Source organism: Colobus angolensis, unplaced genomic scaffold (genome assembly GCF_000951035.1).
Source record: "Colobus angolensis palliatus isolate OR3802 unplaced genomic scaffold, Cang.pa_1.0 Scaffold2, whole genome shotgun sequence".
Lineage (NCBI taxonomy): Eukaryota > Metazoa > Chordata > Mammalia > Primates > Cercopithecidae > Colobus > Colobus angolensis.
In genome coordinates this window covers 19,766,277-19,785,292 of record NW_012115154.1, presented here as the reverse complement: position 1 = coordinate 19,785,292, position 19,016 = coordinate 19,766,277, and the positions used below count along the sequence as shown (strand labels likewise).

General features: G+C 50.8%; 1 protein-coding gene across 1 annotated transcript in view; it reads left to right on the top strand.

Annotated features, from left to right (window-relative positions):
* PRKAG2 (protein kinase, AMP-activated, gamma 2 non-catalytic subunit) overlaps window positions 1-19,016 on the top strand; it is a 320,828-nt gene that overhangs the window by 92,045 nt on the left and 209,767 nt on the right. The window contains exon 3 of the mRNA XM_011941517.1: window positions 3,107-3,386. Coding sequence (XP_011796907.1) covers window positions 3,107-3,386 — 280 coding nt within the window. The remainder of the gene's footprint in view (window positions 1-3,106; window positions 3,387-19,016) is intronic.

Sequence of the window (19,016 nt, the reverse complement as noted above, 5' to 3'; positions counted from 1 at the left end):
TGTCTCTGTGCTTCACACCCCTTCTCCTCTGTCTCTGTGCTTCACACCCCTTCTCCTCTGTCTCTGTGCTTCACACCCCTTCTCCTCTGTCTCTGGGCACTGGATGCCTCCCCGGCCCTGTCATCGCCTCTGTGAAGCCCAGCTAGCTGTCAGGGCCTCCTCCGCGTTGGGGCCTCTGTTGAGGGGCAGGTTTCATCTCTGGGCCCTTTATCCATCTGCATGGTGCTTATGGTGCTTTGGCCTTGCGGGCACTCTGCAGGCTCTCCTGGGGCCCCGCTTCCCTGTGTGTCTCAGTTTCCCTGTAGGACTGGACGTTTGCATTGTCTCGGCCCTCAGCCCCAGCTCCCCAGCAAGCTTGCTCTGCGGTACACAGAGCACATCCATGCACCAAGTCCAGGCTCACCTTTCCAGCAGCTCCAAAATCCCACCCCTCCCTCCGGTCCTCCCATGTGACCTCGGCTCCTCTTCTGGTTTGTACCCTCCAGGCTGCTGTCATGATTGTCACAGCCCTGGGAACGAAGCTTAGAGAACCAAGTCGTTGTCCACATTGCGGGAAACTGAGCTGTGACCAAACCCGGGCCTCCGCCCAGGACCAGCTTGTTGTATCACCTTGTGACAGGACCACCCTGGTCCCTGTGTGTGTTGTTCCTACTGGCTTCTCTCAGCCCCCACCCCACCCTAGACCTGCACACACAGCACCCACCTTTTGAAGAAGAACCTTTTTTTTTTTTTGAGACTAGGTCTTGCTCTGTACCCAGGCTGGTTGGAGTGCAGTGGTGTCACCTTGCTCACTGCAACCTCCACCTCTACCTCCTGGGCTCAAGTGATCCTCCCACCTCAGCCGCCTGAGTAGCTGGGACTACAGGCCACCACACCTGGCTAATTTTTGTATTTTTTGTAGAGACAGGGTTTTGCCATGTTGCCCGGGCTGGTCTCAAACTCCTGAGTTGAGGTGATCCACCCACCTCGGCCTCCGAAAGTGCTGGGATTACAGGTGTGAGCCACCACCCCCCGCCTGAAGAATCTCTTGTTTGTAAATTTATTCTCAGGATTTGTCCTGATTCCCATAGTTAGGTGGAATAGTAGCTAAATGGAATATTCTATAAACAGAGAATCTAAATGCTTTTCATATTAAATGGTCACGAAAAAAAATCAGCTGGGCATGGTGGTGACACCTGTAATCCCAGCTACTCAGGAGGCTGAGGCAGGAGGATTGCTTGAGGCCCGGGAGGTGGAGGCTGCAGTGAGCTGAGATTGCGCCACTGCACTGCAGCCTGAGCGACAGAGGGAGACCCTCTCTCAAAAACAAAAACAAAAAAAAGAACTACACAAAAAAATAAAAATTCAAACTTCTTTATAGCCAGGAGAGTTTTGAGTTACAAGGTCCTACAGAACCACACTCTTCTTCCTGCCAGGCCCACTCATGAAGGTGTCTGCCACAGACCGAGCCCTGCACCTCCACGTGGCGGCGCTGGCTCTTTCGGCTGGAGAGGCCACGCGGGGAGGCTGTGCTGCGCAGGTCCACGCCACGGGCATCCTGTCCTCCCGGGGCCGCAGGCTCGGGGCTTGGGCCGCCCTCTAGTGGCGGAAGAACGTCCCCAGGCTGCGGTGCGGACAGCGCACCCCGAAGTGGGACAGAGAGACCCCGAAGTGGCACCGAGGCTGCCTGTGGGGTGTCCTGTGCTCCGTTTTCAGCGCGGCCGCCGGAACGCAGCATTTCCCACATCTGCTCTGGTCCTGGCACCCTGTGAGCCCTGCGGACGAGTTACTCGGCCTTCTTGCTTCTGAACTGGGTCATCTCTGAGGTCCTTTCCACTCCGTGTAGCTTGCAAGTTTCCCAAGTGGTAGGGCAAGAGCTGTTTACCACGCCCGTGTGCTTCCTGGCCTCACGTGGCTTCATCTGATGTTCAAGCAGCCCTCGAGGTGAAGGCATGACCATCCTCATTTCATAGGTGAGGGAGCTGAGGCTCCGTGAGACCAAGTAACATGCCCAGGTTGGCTCAGCAGGTGGCAGAGCTGGGGCCAAATACAGGCGCTCAGAGGGAGGGCACGAGCTCCTCCACGCACCCAGCAGGAACACGGCTGCGGGCACGTGGGATGTTTCTCAAAGTCTACTGTGAGCTGTGTGCCTTGGCTTAAAGTTATGGGGTCTGATAATTTTTTAAGCCATGACTGGAATTTTAAATCATTGGTGAAGTGAGTCTCAGAGGTGTTGGGCTTTGTTAACTTTCTTTCTTTCTTTTTTTTTTTTTTGAAGCAGAGTCTCGCTCTGTTGCCCAGGCTGGAGTGCAATGGCACCATCTTGGCTCACTGCGAACTCCGCCTCTCGGGTTCAAGAGATTCTCCTGCCTCAGCCTCCCAAGTAGCTGGGATTACAGGCACCCACCACCAAACCCAGCTAATTTTTTTTTTTTTTTTGTATTTTTAGTAGAGATGGGTTTCACCATGTTGGCCAGAGTGGTTTCAAACTCCTGACCTCAGGTGATCCACCGCCTCGGCCTCCCAAAATGCTGGGATTACAGGCGTGAGCCACCGTACCTGGCCAGCTTTGTTAACTTTTCTCCTGACTTCTGTCAGCAACCTCAGTCTTTCAAATGCTGAAGCAGCTTACAGGTGAAAAATTCGTCATCTCCTAGGACTGAGGTCTCAGGATGGAGTTCTAGGCCCGCTCTGTTCTGGAACATAGGGATCTCATAGGCAGGGAAGAGAACTGCAGTCCTGTGTGGTCAGACCTTGGACGGACGTGAGGTCTTGAGAGGTAAAGGCAGGCAGGCCCGTAATAAAGGAGGGAGATGCTCATTTTGAGCTCTGCTTCTCTTCCTCCCCTCGACCTCCTGGAAGCCCCTTCTAAAGAGTGGGGCAGGTTGGTTGGTGGACCTCCAGGATGTGGTGCTGCCAGCCTGTGAGGGATTGTCCTTGGGGCAGGTGCTACCTGCAGACCGTTCAGTGGCCGCCTCTGTGGAAGAGCTTAGGGCTGTTTCTCGGGGAGGGTACTATGGGGGGCCCGCGTGGTGAGAGGGGACAATGATGAGAAGTTCCATACAGGGCAGGAGGCAGCGTGTCCGGGGCGTGGAGTGACTGCATCCATTCATCTGTTTTTCTGCAGGTGGACAGCCCCTTCGGCCCGGGCAGCCCCTCCAAAGGGTTCTTCTCCAGAGGCCCCCAGCCCCGGCCCTCCAGCCCCATGTCTGCACCTGTGAGGCCCAAGACCAGCCCCGGCTCTCCGAAAACCGTATTCCCATTCTCCTCCCAGGAGTCCCCGCCGCGCTCCCCTCGACGCATGAGCTTCAGCGGGATCTTCCGCTCCTCCTCCAAAGAGTCTTCCCCCAACCCCAACCCTGCTGCCTCGCCCGGAGGCATCAGGTTTTTCTCCCGCTCCAGAAAAAGTAAGACCTTGATGCTATTGTTTCAGGTGGGTGCTGGGATGCTGGGGGCCTCTTCTGCAGCCAAACATCCATGGTGGCACCGAAGCTGCCAGGTGGCTGTGAGCGGCTTAGTGCTGAGTGCCTGTGCCTGTTTCTCCCCACCGATACCCCACTAAACAAGTCTGTCTCCAGAACATCAGTTTCCACCTGTCACTTTCTTCCGATGCCAGTCTATCAAAGCATGATCCTTCTGGTCCGGCATGGTTGTTGGGTTAACTATAAATACCCCGATACTCACAGTACGGCTTGTATGGACAATCGGATGACACACTTGCCTCCAGCCTTCTCTGGAGACTGCAGGCATGGAGCCTCACTTGGGGCCATGAGACCAGACTGTTTTGGTCAGCCCAGTATGGCTCCCGCTCTCCGTGATTTGGTATTTGGGGGTTTGACTACACCTGTTTCTGGCAAATCCTGACTTTTTCTGTTTGGGGCTCTGGGCAGCAGGGAATGGAAGCTAGGAGGGATTTGCTGGAGAAACGGAAGAAGGAAATGTGAGTGTTGAAGAAAGTTCCGTAGGCTCATGAGGATTTGTGATCTGAGGATAAGGTATTTTCACTTGAGCGCCGTCGATGATAATGTGAAATATACCACTAACTGTAAAGTTCATGGCGTTTACTTTTTCCTTTCCTTTGTCTATTCTTTCCAGTTCTCTCTACTGACTTAGAACATTTGTACTGGGGAAGATAGTGATGTGGAAAACAAATTTGCCCTTGGGCAGCAAGAGGGGAATTTCAGTGTTTCTGACTTCAAACTCTTCCATCAGACAGCGTTGGCTGTAGGATGAGAAGCCAGGTCTCTGTCAGCCTCGCTTCTTCATCCACCACCTTGGAGGCGAGGGGTTTGTGCGTCGTATTGTGTATGAATGGAGCAGATCTATCTCTTGGACAGATTTTGTACTTTGTCTTTCTACGTAAAACGAATGAAAGTGCTCCTGCATGTGGATTGTGTGTGTTCTGGGGGGCAGGTCCTGACCATTCTCTGCACACAGCCCTCAAGGCTGTGGGGTTGTCACAGTTTCCTTTAAGTTTGTGCACTTTAGCCCTAGGATGCCGCTTTCTTCCCCCATCTCCCTGTATAAACATCGTCTAGAGATGAGGGCTCAAATGCTGTGCAGGGGAAGGAAATCAGGCCTGGCCTGATGGGAAAGCTGGGTGAGGGTTCCACATCACTCAGGCGGGATTTGTCGAAGAGAAGGAGGATGGGTCCACAGTTTGCCTTGTTGGGGAACTTGCGATGTTGTGTAGATGGAAAGTGCTGGAATTGGTGGATGAAAAGACAGAATTCCTGCCTTCAAGGGCTCCTAGTCGGGGCAAGCAGACTTTAGAAGAAAGGATGAGATTGTCTCCATGGTGAGGCCTGTGCTGAGTTAGGACAGGGAGGCTTGCTGAGCAGGGCAGACAGCAGCACAGGGAACCTGATGATTAAAAGGGAGCCCAAAGGAGTGTCAGAGCTCTGAGCTGGCTCCCATGGGAAGGTCTTGAAGCTCTGGCAGGAACCATCACCCTCTGCCTCCCTCTACATTGTTCTCCTGCACAGAGCCCTCCACAGGGGTGGGAGGAGAGGGCAAGAGGGAGGAGTGGGGAGAGAAGGAGGAGGGGCCCCTGCAGGCGGAGGGTCCCTTTTGGGAGCCCAGCAGTGGCACCAGAAGGTGCAGGAGAAGTTGTCCGGTCCCTGGGGCCTAGGCTGCAGCTCAGTACAGCATTCGGTGGGAGGTTTGGTGCTGCTCACTGTCCAGCCTGGGAAATGGCCTGTTCTTTTAGAAACTGAGTCCAGAAAGATCTCCTCTTGAAACCATATCAATTTCTTAAAAGTATTCCTCCTTTTCACTATCTTTCATTGTTATTTATGTTTAGATTTTCATCCTCTTTCAAATGTTTTCTTCCAGTAACTGACAGAATTGCAGACAGATAATCAAAACTAGAAGGGACTGTAAGGAAACCATTTATGGGGAAAGAAAGCATATGCATATAATAATTTGAACACAACATATATGGGGTGTGTGTGTGTGTGTATGTTGGATTTGTATAGATGTATGTGTGTATGTATGTGCATATATGTATGTGGGTACACACATATACCTTTTTATTTTTTTAAAGGACGTGCATTGGACTGCTAGCAGCAGCTTCTAAGTGAAGAATTAAGAGTGGGTGGGTGGAAGGAAAATGTTGCTTTAGATGACATTCCAGTTTTTTAAGACTATCTTCACTTATCGGTAGTTAAAAATGAATACATCCTGCAAAAAAAGTCAAGCTCCTAGACCTCAGCTTTGGGGCAGTGGCAAGATGTGGAACCGAAGTTGTGGGTGTTGGTAGCAGCAGGAGAAACAGAGCCAGCAGGAATGCCTGGGGACAGCCAAGGCCCTGTGCTCAGGCTTAGGGGCTGGCTGGGGAAAGCTGAGATGTAGCAGGGCTTGGAGAAGGCATGGGGAGAACCTGCAGAGGGCTGAGTGTGGAGGTTCAGGCTGGGAGGCGATGTTGCTCCATTTTGCATTGCTATAAAGGAGTACCTGAGGCTGGGTCATTTATAAAGAGAAGAGGTTTATTTGGCTCATGGTTCTGCAGGCTGCACAGAGGCATGGTGCCAACATCTGCTTCTGGGGAGGGCACAGCCATCCGATGGGAGCCTCATGCCCACTGCACAGATAAAACCAATTCACCAAGACCGTGGTGCTGTAGTAAAATATTTAATTAACATGAGGCCAGCCACATGGGAGATGGAGCTATCACTCAGGTCAGTCTCCCCAGAGGCTCAGAGCTTAGGGTTTCTATGGGCAATTTGATGGGCAGGGGGCTAGGGAATGGGTGCTGCTGATTGGTGGGGGACGAGATCATAGTGGTGTGGAAACAGTCCTCTGGCACTGAGTCAGCCTCTAGGTGAGGACCACAGGGTCAGTTGAGTCATGAGTCATGGGTCTGGGTGGGGTCCATTGGTTGCCAGAATTCAAGTCTAAAAAATTATCTCAGAAGACCGATTTTAAGTTTTAAATAGTGATGTTATCTACAGGAGCAACTGAGGAAGTCACAAGTCTTGTGACCTCTGGCCCCGTGACCCCAGAGCAGTAAGAGATCATAGAAACTGCACCTGCATGTCCGCAGAGTTCAGGCCCCTCCCATAATCCTAATCTGTGGTCTTTTATTCATCTCACAAAGCTGGTTTTTGGTCCCTGAGCAAGGAGGGAGTTGGTTTCAGGCAGGTACTATTATCATCCTTGCTTTCAAATTAAACTATAAACTAATTTCTCCCTGGGTTAGCTTGGCCTCTGCCCAGGTAATGAGCAAAGCCAGCCAGCCTATGAGGCTGGATGCAGGATGAAGTGAGCCAGGCTGGACCTTCTCCTGCTGTCATGGTCTCTGCAAAGGTGTTTGCAAGGGCTTCAGGCTGCTTCCACTCATGGAGGAAGGCAAAGGAAAGCCGGGGTGTACAGAGCTCACACGTGAGAGAGGGAGCAAGAGAGAGGGGAGAGGTACTGGAGTCTTTAAAACACCCAGCTAAGACAGCAGGACTCACTGCTGAAGGGAGGCAACCCAGCCATTCATGAGGCATCTGCCCCCGAGACCCAAACACCACCCAACAGGCCCCACCTCCAACACCAGGATCCAGTCTCAACTTGAGATGAGGGGACAAACACTCAACCTCTATCAGAGGCGGATCCGAGACTCCCAGCACCTCTGGATCTGAGCGGGTCCCAGCAGACCCTGTGCTCACAGCGAGGGAATGCAGGCATGGGCCTGGGGCGGACTCTGCCAGTGTCCGCATGGGGTGCTGCAGCGGTAAAGAGCTAGACCTTGGGGCCCAAGCTGAACCTGGCCATGGCCCCTTCCATCGGGGCCTGTGGTCTGCACAGGAGGATGCTCCCCAGACTCCCCTCCACCCTTTCCTTAAAGCCAGGGGCCAAGACAGGCAGGTGGAGTTGGAGAGTGAGCCCCCAAACCCATCTCCCGTACTGCAGGAGCTCCAGCTGCAGCCTGAGGAATGTGGGGGTTGTACCTTCAGGAGGCCTCACCCCGGCAGTGTCCAGCACCCAAGGGGTCCTGGGGATGAGGCTGAGGCTCAGAAGCAGAGACGGTGAGGCCCCTGATCCTCCTCAGCCATGCACATGAAGGCCTCACTGCTGGGTGGGGGCCCACAGTCCACTCATAGCTCCACACCCCTGTGCCCCCAATCCACACGCTGGGGTATATGAGCCCCTCAGCTACCTCTCATTCCAGAAACCTAAAACTGCTGCTGCCTCACCGAGGGGGCCTGCACTGCCCAGGCTAGGCCTGCCATTTGCACCTTCCTCCAGGCCTGAGTGCAGTCTGTGAGCTCGGTGAGCCTGCGAATTGCTTTTTCCTATGGCAGAAGTGCAGACAGCTATGAAGGGAGCGGGACCTGGGGCTGCTTGCTGGGGCCTGTATGCACCCAGGGCCTGGGCCCTCCCTTGGGACTCAGGGAGTCAGGCACTGTAGCTCTTTCTTGGTGGACGTGGTGGGACGCTGGGCACGGAAGATGGGCCTGACTCCTGGCTCTCTTCAGCTGCCTTTTTCTGTTGAGTATTTCCAAGGCCCTTCAGTGTCCTTGGCTAGGAAATCCCAGGTTCACCATTCTGGCTTCTCAGGTACCGTGGAGAAGGTAGAGCCTGTTACAGCCCAGTTTTGCCGTCGGGGTAGACAGCCAAGGGCCGGGCTCAGGAAGGCTATGGCCTGACTCTGAGCCGCTCACAAGGGCAAGGATTGATTAGGTTGGGGTGGGGGCATGCTTCTTCAGAGAAGCCCCCTGGGATGGGGAGTTCAGAACAGAGCAAGCCTAGTCCCCAGGGCATTGCTCATGTTGGTGCCCTTGAGACTCATCGAACCCAGCTCCTTGGCTTTCCCCGAAAGAAGCCATCCCTCCCCCAGCCCTGTGGCTGATAAGGCACGAAGCTCCAGGTCTCTGTGCTGTGGTGTTACTCGACTGGGAGGTCACCCTGAGCTCCTTCCAGATGGCCCTTCAATTGTGCTTGGCATGAGGCTGGCCTGGAGGAGGCACAATCTGTCTGCTTTCCTCTGCACTTGAAAATCCATTCCTGGATCAAGGTTCCCAGACTATAGATTGCTCCCCTACTGCCCCAGAACTAACTTCATGAAATTGAGCCTGAGAGTAATGCCGTCAGCCCATCTGGAGGGTCTCAGGAAGAAACAGCCCCATGAAAGCCACTGCGTCCACTGGGGGATGTCATGAAGATTTCATTCATTACACAGGGCCCCTGGGAGGAACTTACTGTCTGGTCTTGGTACCAAGAATAGCTAAACTTCTGATCAACAGGACTGCTTTTGTCTCTAGCAGACATGAATCGTGTAATAGCACAGTTTCCTCTGTCTGCACTGGTTGCTAGAAGCCTTTGAACCAAATCTGGGCAAAAGGCATTAGGAATGCATTTCCAGCCTTTCTGAATCCAGTTTCGCTCCCTTTTCTTTTATATTCACACGACTACTTTTTAATAAGCAGACAATGTATTGGAAGGATTTGGGGTCATTTATGGAATTCATAAAAGAGCTGAACCCTCAGGACTCAGAAAGGGAAGGAACCAGACTGGCCCTGAGGCCTCAGCAGCAAGAGTTCTTGGATCTTTACAAGAGATCTAGAGAAGTCCTAGTCTGTGTGTCTCTCCATTTACTGTCCTAAGTGCCTTGTCGCAGGATATCTGATTAGCCCAGTTAGGATCCCTGAATCAATCAGGGTCAGGTGGGGGTTGGGGGGGTAGGATCACACAGGAGAAGCAGAATGACCAGGAACCGGGAGGCAGGGCAGGAAGTTCCAGGTGTTCCAGCTGGCAACCGAAAGGGGACTGTGGCACTCCGCCCTCCTTGGCCAGCATGTGTGCATGCATACAAGGATGCCCTCATCACACATGGCCCAGTGAGCCTACATACAATTGTGTGAGCTGCTTCCCCGATGGAGGGCGATGCAGCCTCACATCCAGCCTTGACATTAAGGAGGATGTGGTTATGACCCCCTGTTTTCTGAGTCTTCGGTCTCAAGGTAATGCCCACTTCTCCTCAAGTTCTGTTTGCATCTCATCTTTCTGTCCTATAATTTATGGCCTACAGGACAAACGTAGAATCTAAAGTTTTGACAGGCTCCTCAGGTGATACTGACATACACCAGAGCTTGATCAACACTGTTTTCTTTCTTTTTCTTTTTCTTTTTTTTTTTTTTTTTGAGATGGAGTCTCACTCTGTCACCCAGGCTGGAGTGCAATGGCGAGATCTCGGCTCACTGCAACCTCTGCCTCCTGGGTTCAAGCGATTTCTCATGCCTCAGCCTCCTGAGTAGCTGGGATTACAGGCTCCCACCACCACGCCTGGCTAATTTTTGTATTTTTAGTAGAGACAGGGTTTTGCCATGTTAGCCAGGCTGGTCTCAAACTCCTCACATCAAGTGATCTGTCCGCCTCAGCCTCCCAAAGTGCTGGGATTACAGGCATGAGCCACTGTGCCTGGCCGATAAACAGTTTTCTATTATTAAGGGGAAAGAAAGCAGAAAGATGGACATTATGATCACTATCATTTCAGAAGGAGAAATGAAAAAGGAAAAAGAGATAATTCAGTCTTCAGACTCTAAGACAGGAGGGGGAACACAGGTGGAGACCACAGTTCTGGATTCCACAGCTGGTCTTGGGACCAGCAAGTACCTAGGTTGGCAGGTGTTTTTTGCCCAGGGAAGAGAACCAGACCTTTCTTCTGGAAGGATCTTACCTCTCGGAGGCTGCCTGTATGGAGTTGCCATAGTCTTTCACTAACATTTGCCTCTGGACAGAGGAACAGCAGCATGAGGATTCGTGGTGTGGCTGGCATTCTCATCATACTCCTTCTAGCACCGTGGAGTATCAAACCTACTTCCCTTTGATGATCAAAAACCCCAACCAAAACAATGCCCCACTTTTCCGTCTCTCCCTCTAATGCAGCGGTCAGCAAATGACAGCCCCAGGACAAAATCTGGCCTGCCACCTCTTTTTGTAAACAAAGCTGTCATGGAGACACAGTCACGCCCATCTGTGTGTTCCTCTCCTGCCGCTTCCACACTTCAACAGCGGAACCGAGCAGGTGCAACAGAGACCCCATGGCCTGCAAAGCCTGAAATGTTTACCTGGCTGACCTTGTGCCACAAGAATTCTTAAGTGGCTGGGTGGCTGCAGGAGCTTCCAGAACAGTGAATCTTTAGCTTCAAAAGATTTTGCAAGTTGGTTTAGGGTGATCTGGCCTTTGAAGATGAGGGAAGGAAAGTCCATGTCTGTGTGTTCATGAACTGCAAATAATAAGATTAAAGTCTTTTAAAAAGCAAAAAGAATCTCACATAGTCAGCATGGCATGACTTCCAGAATGGTTTCATTTCACGTGTTGCTAAATTTTGCTCCTTATAAAAATCTGTGTGTGTTCTAAGTGCATTGTATATAATTCTTTCAATCTTCGTAGCAATTCTTGTATTTGTACAGTGTTTACCAAACCAGAAACTGAGGCATGGAGGGCTTAAGTTGTTGAACAAAGGCCACACAGCTACCAAGTGGTAAAGCCAAAATGTGAAGTCAGGTGTTTGAACTCCCAAATCCACTTTTAGTCCAGGGGCTGAGACTCTGCTTTAATGGAATAGATCTTAGGGATCTATAAACCAATAATGGGATAACCAGCTAGCCATTTACGAAAAAATAGATAAAAGTGGCTCCTTGGTCATTTCCCTAAACTTCCCTCCCTCTTTCCCTCCCTCTCTTCCCTCCTTCCTTCCTTCCTTTCTCTTTCTCTCTGTCTCTCTTTCTCTCTCTCTGTCTTTCTCTGTCTCTTTCTCTCTCTCTCTCTCTCTCTTTCTTTCTTTCTCTCTTCCTATCTCTCCCTTTCTTTCTTTCTCTCTCTTTCTCTCTTTCTTTCTTCATTTAGAGACAGGGTCTCTGTCATCCAGGCCAGAGCACAGTGGCAGAATCACTGCAGAGCCTCAACTTCCCAGGCTCAAGCGATCCTCCCACCCTTCGCCCACAATAGGTGGGACTGCAGATGCACACCACCATGCCTGGTTAATTTTTTAACTTTTTGTAGAAATTGGGTCTCAGTGTATTGCCCAGGCTAGTCTTGAGCTCCTGTACTCGAGCGGCCCTCCCACCTCAGCCTCCCAAAGTGCTGGAATTACAGGTGTGAGCCACCACGCTTGGCCCTTGGTCACACCAAGATAATTTCCATGTGGAACTAAACTTTAAATGTTTTAAGTAATGTACCTCCAAAACATTTGAATATCTAAATCTTGGGATGTCAGACCTTTCTAGAAGATGCAAAAAATATGTTTACATTTGTGATATAAATATCCACAGCCTTTCTTGCCTTCTTTCAAAGTTTGCAGGCTTGATTCTCAGAGCTTTGCTATATTGATGAGGTAGAGGAGAACTGGATGCATTCCTGTTAGAAAGAATGAAGAACTATCTAAGAGAGAAATGCATAACTGGGGTCCAGGTGAGTGAAGGGAAGATTCTAGAAGGTGAGTTTTGGTTGGAGAAGATTTTGGAGAGTTTTAGAGCTTCATACCAGAGATTGAAGCCCAGTTCTTGTGCTGTGTAGGATGGTGGGAGAGGGATAGAAGAGATGACCCACTGAAAGGGGCATTATGTGTGTTGGGAATATAAGCCCACTGCTGGCTCCCAGGCAGCCTCTCCAGACAGCTCTTCAGATTTCCTGAAAGGACTCACCTTAGTAGAAAGGCCTTCCTTTGACTCCCTGGATAAAGTAGTAGCAATCTCCTTGCAGGCATCTACACTACTGATTCCCCATAGGATATACTGTCTATTTACTGGTTCACTTGCCTGTCTCTCCCCACCAGACTGTAAACTGTCTGAGAACAGAGATTCTGTTTTATTCAAAGCTTTCTTAGGGTCTAGAATGGCGCCCGAAGGCACTGAGCAAGTTGTTTGAAATTAATTCACCAATAACCGAACTTGTTTTTCAATGCTTTCTAAAATGTGGGCTGATGCTTCTGAATACAAGATGATGGCTATACTGACCAGGGATTTCAGTGGGTCATGTGTAAGCCTGACCAGGCACTTCAAGAATGGAAGACAGAGATTGATACTGAACACGGTGGTCAAATATACATATTCAACAGGTTATAGGAGGAGCTATGAATATTCAGAAAGAGGAAGCATAGACATGCATAACTGGCTAATGTGTGTGCAGCATGTGTCCATGTTCACTCTGGGGTGGAGACTTAACCTTTAAATGGATTACAGTAGGCCCTATATGTCAGAGAGTGAAGCTGAGGATGTGAAGACCGTCTGTGTGCAGCCTCCATCAACTGGTCAGAGCCACTCCATGGTCAGGGATCTCTTATCAGGAAGGAATGCTGGTTGGTTGTGTTGAACCTGCAAAAGGAAGGGGCAGCATTAGACAGCTGGCTAATCTTAGGAATGGAGCAAATCTTTCAAAAGGGCTGGTTTCCATTTAACCCTTGGGGAAGGAAGGCTAATGGTGGTTAGCAAGGGAGGGGGTATAATGAGGCACATCTGACCTCTCATCCCATTATGGCCGGGAATTCAGTTTTAAGGTTTCCCTGGGGTCCCCATGGCCAAGAGGGGGTTCTTTCAGTTGGTTGGGGGCTTAGGATTTTAGCTTTATTTCTCAAAAGGTACTGAACTTGGCCTCCATGGTCCCTAGCAGTGGACACACGCACTCTGGGGCCAGCAGGTTAGGTGCCCACTCTATGGGGTGGGGGTGAGCCCTCTGCTGTGTCAGCCCAGCACCCCAGCCCCGCAAGCAGTGCCACCTGCCCACCTTGTGTTTCCGCCACACCTCCCCAGATGCAGCTGCAGCATCCTTGCCTTCATGGCCCACAGGTTAGTTTCAGGGGCTGCCATACAGGCACCACAGGCTACATGGCCTAAGCCACCCGGATTCCTGTTCCCACAGTTCTGGAGGCTGGAAGTTGGAATCCAGGGTGTCGGCAAGGCCATGCTCCCTCTGAAGGCTCTGGGAGGGCTCTGTTCCAGGCCTCCCTCCTAGCTTCTGGCAGTTGCCCACAAACCCTGGGGTTCCTTGGCTCGTAGATGCGTAACTTCAGCTTCTACCTTCATCATCCCGTGGCCTTCCCTGTGTCTGTCTCTTCTCCTTTTCTTAAAGTGACAGCAGTCAAAGGAGATTAAGAGCCCACCCTACTCTACTGCGACCTCAACTTAAGTGACTGCATCTGCAATGACTCTGTTTCCAAATAAGGTCACCTTCTGAGGTTCTGGAAAGGAAATGAATTAGTGGGGGGCACTATCTAACCCAGCGCAGTCCACAACCACAGCGTCAAATGCATCCAAAGTTCCTGGGCCATTTTCTTTGATGTTTACTTTCACTTGTCTTCTCTTCTTTGCTTGACCGAGGCTTGTTCTCAGCTTTTCTGCCTGGGTTAGTTTCTTCTTGTGACTCTTAAATGCAGCAAAACACTGTGGAAAGCTGCCTGCCCAGCACAGCTGACACAGCCCTTTGGTGAAACCAGATAGGGTTATTGCTCCCTGCACTGGGGGAATACCCTCCACGGAGTTTGGAGCATCTCAGGGGGACAGGAAGGCCACAGTGCATTAGAACTCCAAGTCTGTTGAGGTCTTTCAAGTGGGGATTAGATTGGGAGTGGGTAAGAATCATGACACAGTGGCCCAGGATGGGAGGAAGGAGCAAGGCTACAGAGTTACTGTTTCTTCTGGCATAGGCTGTCCTTGTCCAACTGACTCCTGGCACCACCTGCAGCCTTCTTGGTCTGTTTGGAAAAGTCTTGAAAACTGGCCAGGTGCAGTGGCTCACGCCTATAATCTCAGCACTTTAGGAGGCTGAGGCAGGCAGATCACTTGAGCCCAGGAGTTGAAGACCAGCCTGGCCAACATGGCAAAACCCTGTCTCTACTAAAAACATAAAAAGTAGCCAGGTATGGTGGCGTGTGCCTGTAATCCCAGCTATGAAGGGAGGCTGAGGCAGGAGGATCACTTGAATTCAGGAGACAGAGGCTGCAGTGATACTGCAGTCCAGCCTGGGCAATACAGTGAGACTCTATCAAAAAAAAAAAAGGGAGGGAGGGAGGGAGGAAGGGAAGGGAAGGAAGGAAGGAAGGAAGGAAGGAAGGAAGGAAGGAAGGAAGGAAGGAAGGAGAGAAGAGAGATCTTGAAGACCAAGGGTTCTAAGCTTTATTGATGAAGATTTACTTCTGATTTATTTATTTAAGCTTTGCCATTGCTAATGGGGTTTTGGTGGGGTCATTGTAGGCCATATTCCCCTTACCTCAAGAATGTCCTAAAATATGGGCAGGAAGCTTGGCCTCTTGAATGATGACGAGGGGCTGGATGACACAGCCTAGAAGTATGGGGGAGTTTAGCTCTCCACAGAGTAATATTTGACCAGTAGGAACTGTGGCTTTGAGGAAGCTGGGCAGAAACCTCCTTCTCCTTGATGATGGCTGTGGATCCCCCCAGATATAGTTCCTTTCTTGAGCCCTCCTGGAGAAGGAGGAGCCCTCCTGGAGTAGTCCCATGGGACAAGTGAACACACTTTCTGAGCTCCCCTGCTCTTTATTCTGATTATGTTATTATTTGCAGCTTATCATGCATCAGCAGCCAGCATGACAACTCATTTCATTGCTGCTTCTCCTGCCCTACCTCACCCTGATCTTAATCCTTGCCTCAGGCTCTGCTTCTAGAGGAAAATGGCTGAGAGAAAAAGGAGGCTGTGGAGAAATGAGAATCTCTGGGCAGCAACACTTAATTGTGGCTCCATAATCAGAATAAGAAGGAACCGGAGCTTCAGCCAGTTCTTCCTTTGAGCAGATCTAAGAAACATTTGATTTCAAAAAAGTCAGTGAGTAATGACTCACGTCACAAAGTAACTTGCCACAGGATTTAACAATTAGCTGGTACTCCTTGAGCCTCACTCATATGCACTGATATCTGAGTGAATGTGGATGACTACAAATCATGACAGGTGTATTCATTTGCTGGGGCCACTATAACAGCAGCACAAACCACGTGCATTAAACAACAGAAGTTGGCCGGGTAAGGTGGCTCACGCCTGTAATCCCAAAACTTTGGGAGGCCAAGGCAGGCAAATCACTTGAGGTCAGGAGTTTGAGGCCAGCCTGGCCAACATGGTGAAACCCCATCTCTACTAAAAATACAAAAACTAGCCGCATATGGTGGCAGGTGCCTGTAGTCCCAGCTATTCAGGAGGCTGAGGCAGGAGAATCGCTTGAACCCGGGAAGCAGAGATTGCAGCAAGCTGAGATTGGGCCACGCACTCCAGCCTGGGTGACAGAGTGAGACTCCATCTTTAAAAAACAAAACAAAATGGAAGTTTATTATCTCAAGAGGCTGGAAGTCTGGAATCAGGGTCTGAGAAGGGCTGGCTCCTTCTGAGGCTGTGAGGGGGTCTGTTCCATGCCTCTGTTCTTTCTCCTGGTCTGCGCTGGTCATCATTGCCATTCCTTGGCTTGAAGGCACAGCACCCAGTCTCTGCCTTCATCTCCACAGAGGTTTTTCCATGCACATATCTCTATGTTCAAATTTCCCCTTTTTCTAAGAAGACTATCCCTATTGGACTATGGGACCCTCTGACTCCAGTATAACCCTCATCTCAACTAACTACATCTTCAATGACCCTACTTCCACATAAGGTCACGTTTGGAGGTGCTATGAGTTAGGATTTCAACATGTGACTTTTGGAGGGACACAATTCAACCCATGACATAGGCCTGTCAAGGAATGGATATGTCCTGCCTTCTCCACGATCAATGTGCTGAATGGAACAACACAGCCGGTAGGTATGGACAGAGTTGGAGAAAGATGAGTTTGTGGTAGGCCAGACTGGCTAGGAAAGGTGTTGTGATAAACAAAGACACTTTAGCTGGGCCTTGAAGGATAAATGAGAGGGAGCCTTCCACACAGTAGCAGACCCCACTGTCTTCAGGTGTCCGTGAACTTGGAATCCTCTGACGTCTTTTTCTTGAAACACACTAGTGCCTGGGAATAGGTCATCGCCAGTTCTCCTTTCTAAAGTGGCCCAAGCCAGTGTTCCGCATCAGAGTGATAGCTGGTCTCAGCACTCTGCTTTTACTCTCTCCTGGGACTTATCCACGATCCGGGCTCCTCGCCTTTGGTTTCCTCCTTTTTAGTGAGATGAACATGTCTCTTGTTACCGAACACAGGTTGTTAAGTGAACTGCGTTTGAGCCTCACTTCCCACCAACCTCCCACCTACCATTGTTGACTCCAAAATGTCTCCTTTTGACAAGACTCTTCCTGTAAGTTTCTCCCCCACCTCACTTCTCCCCCCTGCCCACCATCATGTAAAGGAAATGGATTCTGATAAATGGGCTTTATTGCTGTAAGTGAAGTTGGAAGAACAGAGGTTTCAGATCTGCAGCCCAGCCAAGTCCTTGTGCAGCGCATATGTGAGAAGTTACAATGACACTTCTGTGTCCTTTGGGAGACTTTGGCATGGGTTGAGTGTGCTTTTTGGTCCATTGTGTTCCTGTTCACACAGTGTCGCAGATAAAGGAGATGAATTGAGTCTGAAATTGCTGTTTATTACAGTTCCTGGAGATGCTATAATACCTGAGTAGGATCTGCACACAATAGCTACTCAAAACCATTATCAAATGAATTGCCTGTCAATGTTAGGGAAGTCCCCAGTCCAGACACATGATGCCATCATCAGCATCAAGTTAGTGGGTCAGGAGTGCCAGGGGTCACACAGGAATGAAAATCAAGTTATCAGGCCAGGGCTAATTGGGGAATTAGGCAAGTTGAAGAATTTATTTTAGGTGCAATTAGGTAGGATTTTAAAATACACTGTAGGATTTCATTTAACCCTACAGTAACTGTTATGGGTTGTACTATGTTCCCGGCAAAAATGGTTTGTGGAAGTCCTGACCCCCAGGACCTCAGAATGTGACCTGACTTGGAAATAGGGTCATGGCAGGTGTAATTATTTAAGATGAGGTCATTCATGTGGCCCCCCAGTCCAGAATGACTGGTGTCCATAAAAGAAGGCCCAAGGAAGACGGAGACCCAGGGAGCTGGTGGAGCTGAGATGGGGATGCCCTGGTGCCTGTGATCCCTGGAGCTGCAGGGCAGGAAGGGCTCCACCAGGTTTCAGATGGTGATATGGTTTGGCTTCTTGTTACCGCCCAAATCTCCTGTTGAATTGTAATCCCCACATGTTGGAGGAGAGGCCTGGTGGGAGGTGATTGAATCATAGGGGCAGACTTCCCCCTTGCTATTCTTGTGATAGTGAATGAGTTCTGACGCGATCTCGTTGTTGAAAAGTGTGTAGCACTTCCCCTTCGCTCTCTCCTTCCTGACACCATGTAAGACGTGCCTGTTTCCTCTTCGCCTTCTGCCACGATTGTCAGTTTCCTGAGGCCTCCCCAGCCATGCTTCCTGTACAGCCTGCAGAACTGTGAGTCAATTAAACCTCTTTTCTTCATAAATTACCCAGTTTCAGGTCGTTCCTTCTAGCAGTGTGAGAATAGACTAATACAGATGGACTGCGGGCCCACACACATCTTGACTTAGGCTCCCAGCCTCCAGAGCTGTGAAGGGATAAATCCATTGCTTAAGCCCCCCCGGCCATAGTCAGCAGTCAGAGAACAGACATAGCAAATGTCTGGGAAAGCTATGGTCGCATAGCAGACAGGATGCTCGGCCTCTCAGCCATGATCTTCTCTTGTTTTCAGTGAGGCAGAAGGCAGGTGTGTTACCTTGGTGTCCCCACTCCAGCCTCCCCGTGCTTCACAGATGGGAAAGGAATCCCTGTCTCTCCCCAACCTTGAGGCCTCGCCTCCAGCTGCTCACCCTGCCCCACATCCTGGGGCTAAGCCCTGACCATCCTGGCACCGCCTCCACCTCCTGGCTCTGCCCCAACCCACTTGCTCCTGGGAGCACTGTTGGGTGAGAGGGAGGGCGGTGCCAATGGGTCATGAGGTCTGCAGACTCCTGGTGGGACTCATGAACTAAGGAGTTGACAGCACCCACGTAGCCTTCGCAGCCCTGGGATGTCTCTAGGCACCTCCCTGCTCTCCCTGGGTCATCTGACAGGTGGAGAGCTCTTGGCACTGGGAGTGGATGGTCAGAAAGTACTGGGTGGTGGTAGCAGGTCCCTAGGCCCTCAGCCCAGGTGTCAGCAAATCGGAGCTGGAGTTGAGTGCTCGTTAGCTTAAAGGACAAAGCAAAATGAAAAAGCACCCAGGGAAGGGCGCCACTCTGGGTCTCTGGACAGCTTTTCTCCCTCCTAGAGTGCTGGTCTTTCCATCACTCTCCTGGGCTGGGCCGCGCTCTGGCTTTGGCCCAGGGCAGTGGCCTGAAGTGTCCTCTGTGGCCATTAGAGCTGTGATTGCAGATTTGTCAAGCGGCTGCTGCACAGATGTCTCCATCACCACTTTTCCTATGTCATTCCCTTGCTGGAGACGTTAGAAAACTCGAACTGCTTGCCAGATCAGAGCCAGCCCCACCCTCCAATTCAGACCCTGTCCACCTGTGCAGACACTGCCTCCCTCCTCTGCCAGGCTCTCTGCCCATCCCAGCCGTGTCTAACTTGGTTTTAACTTTATTTGTGCCCCTCTCCACCCGGAG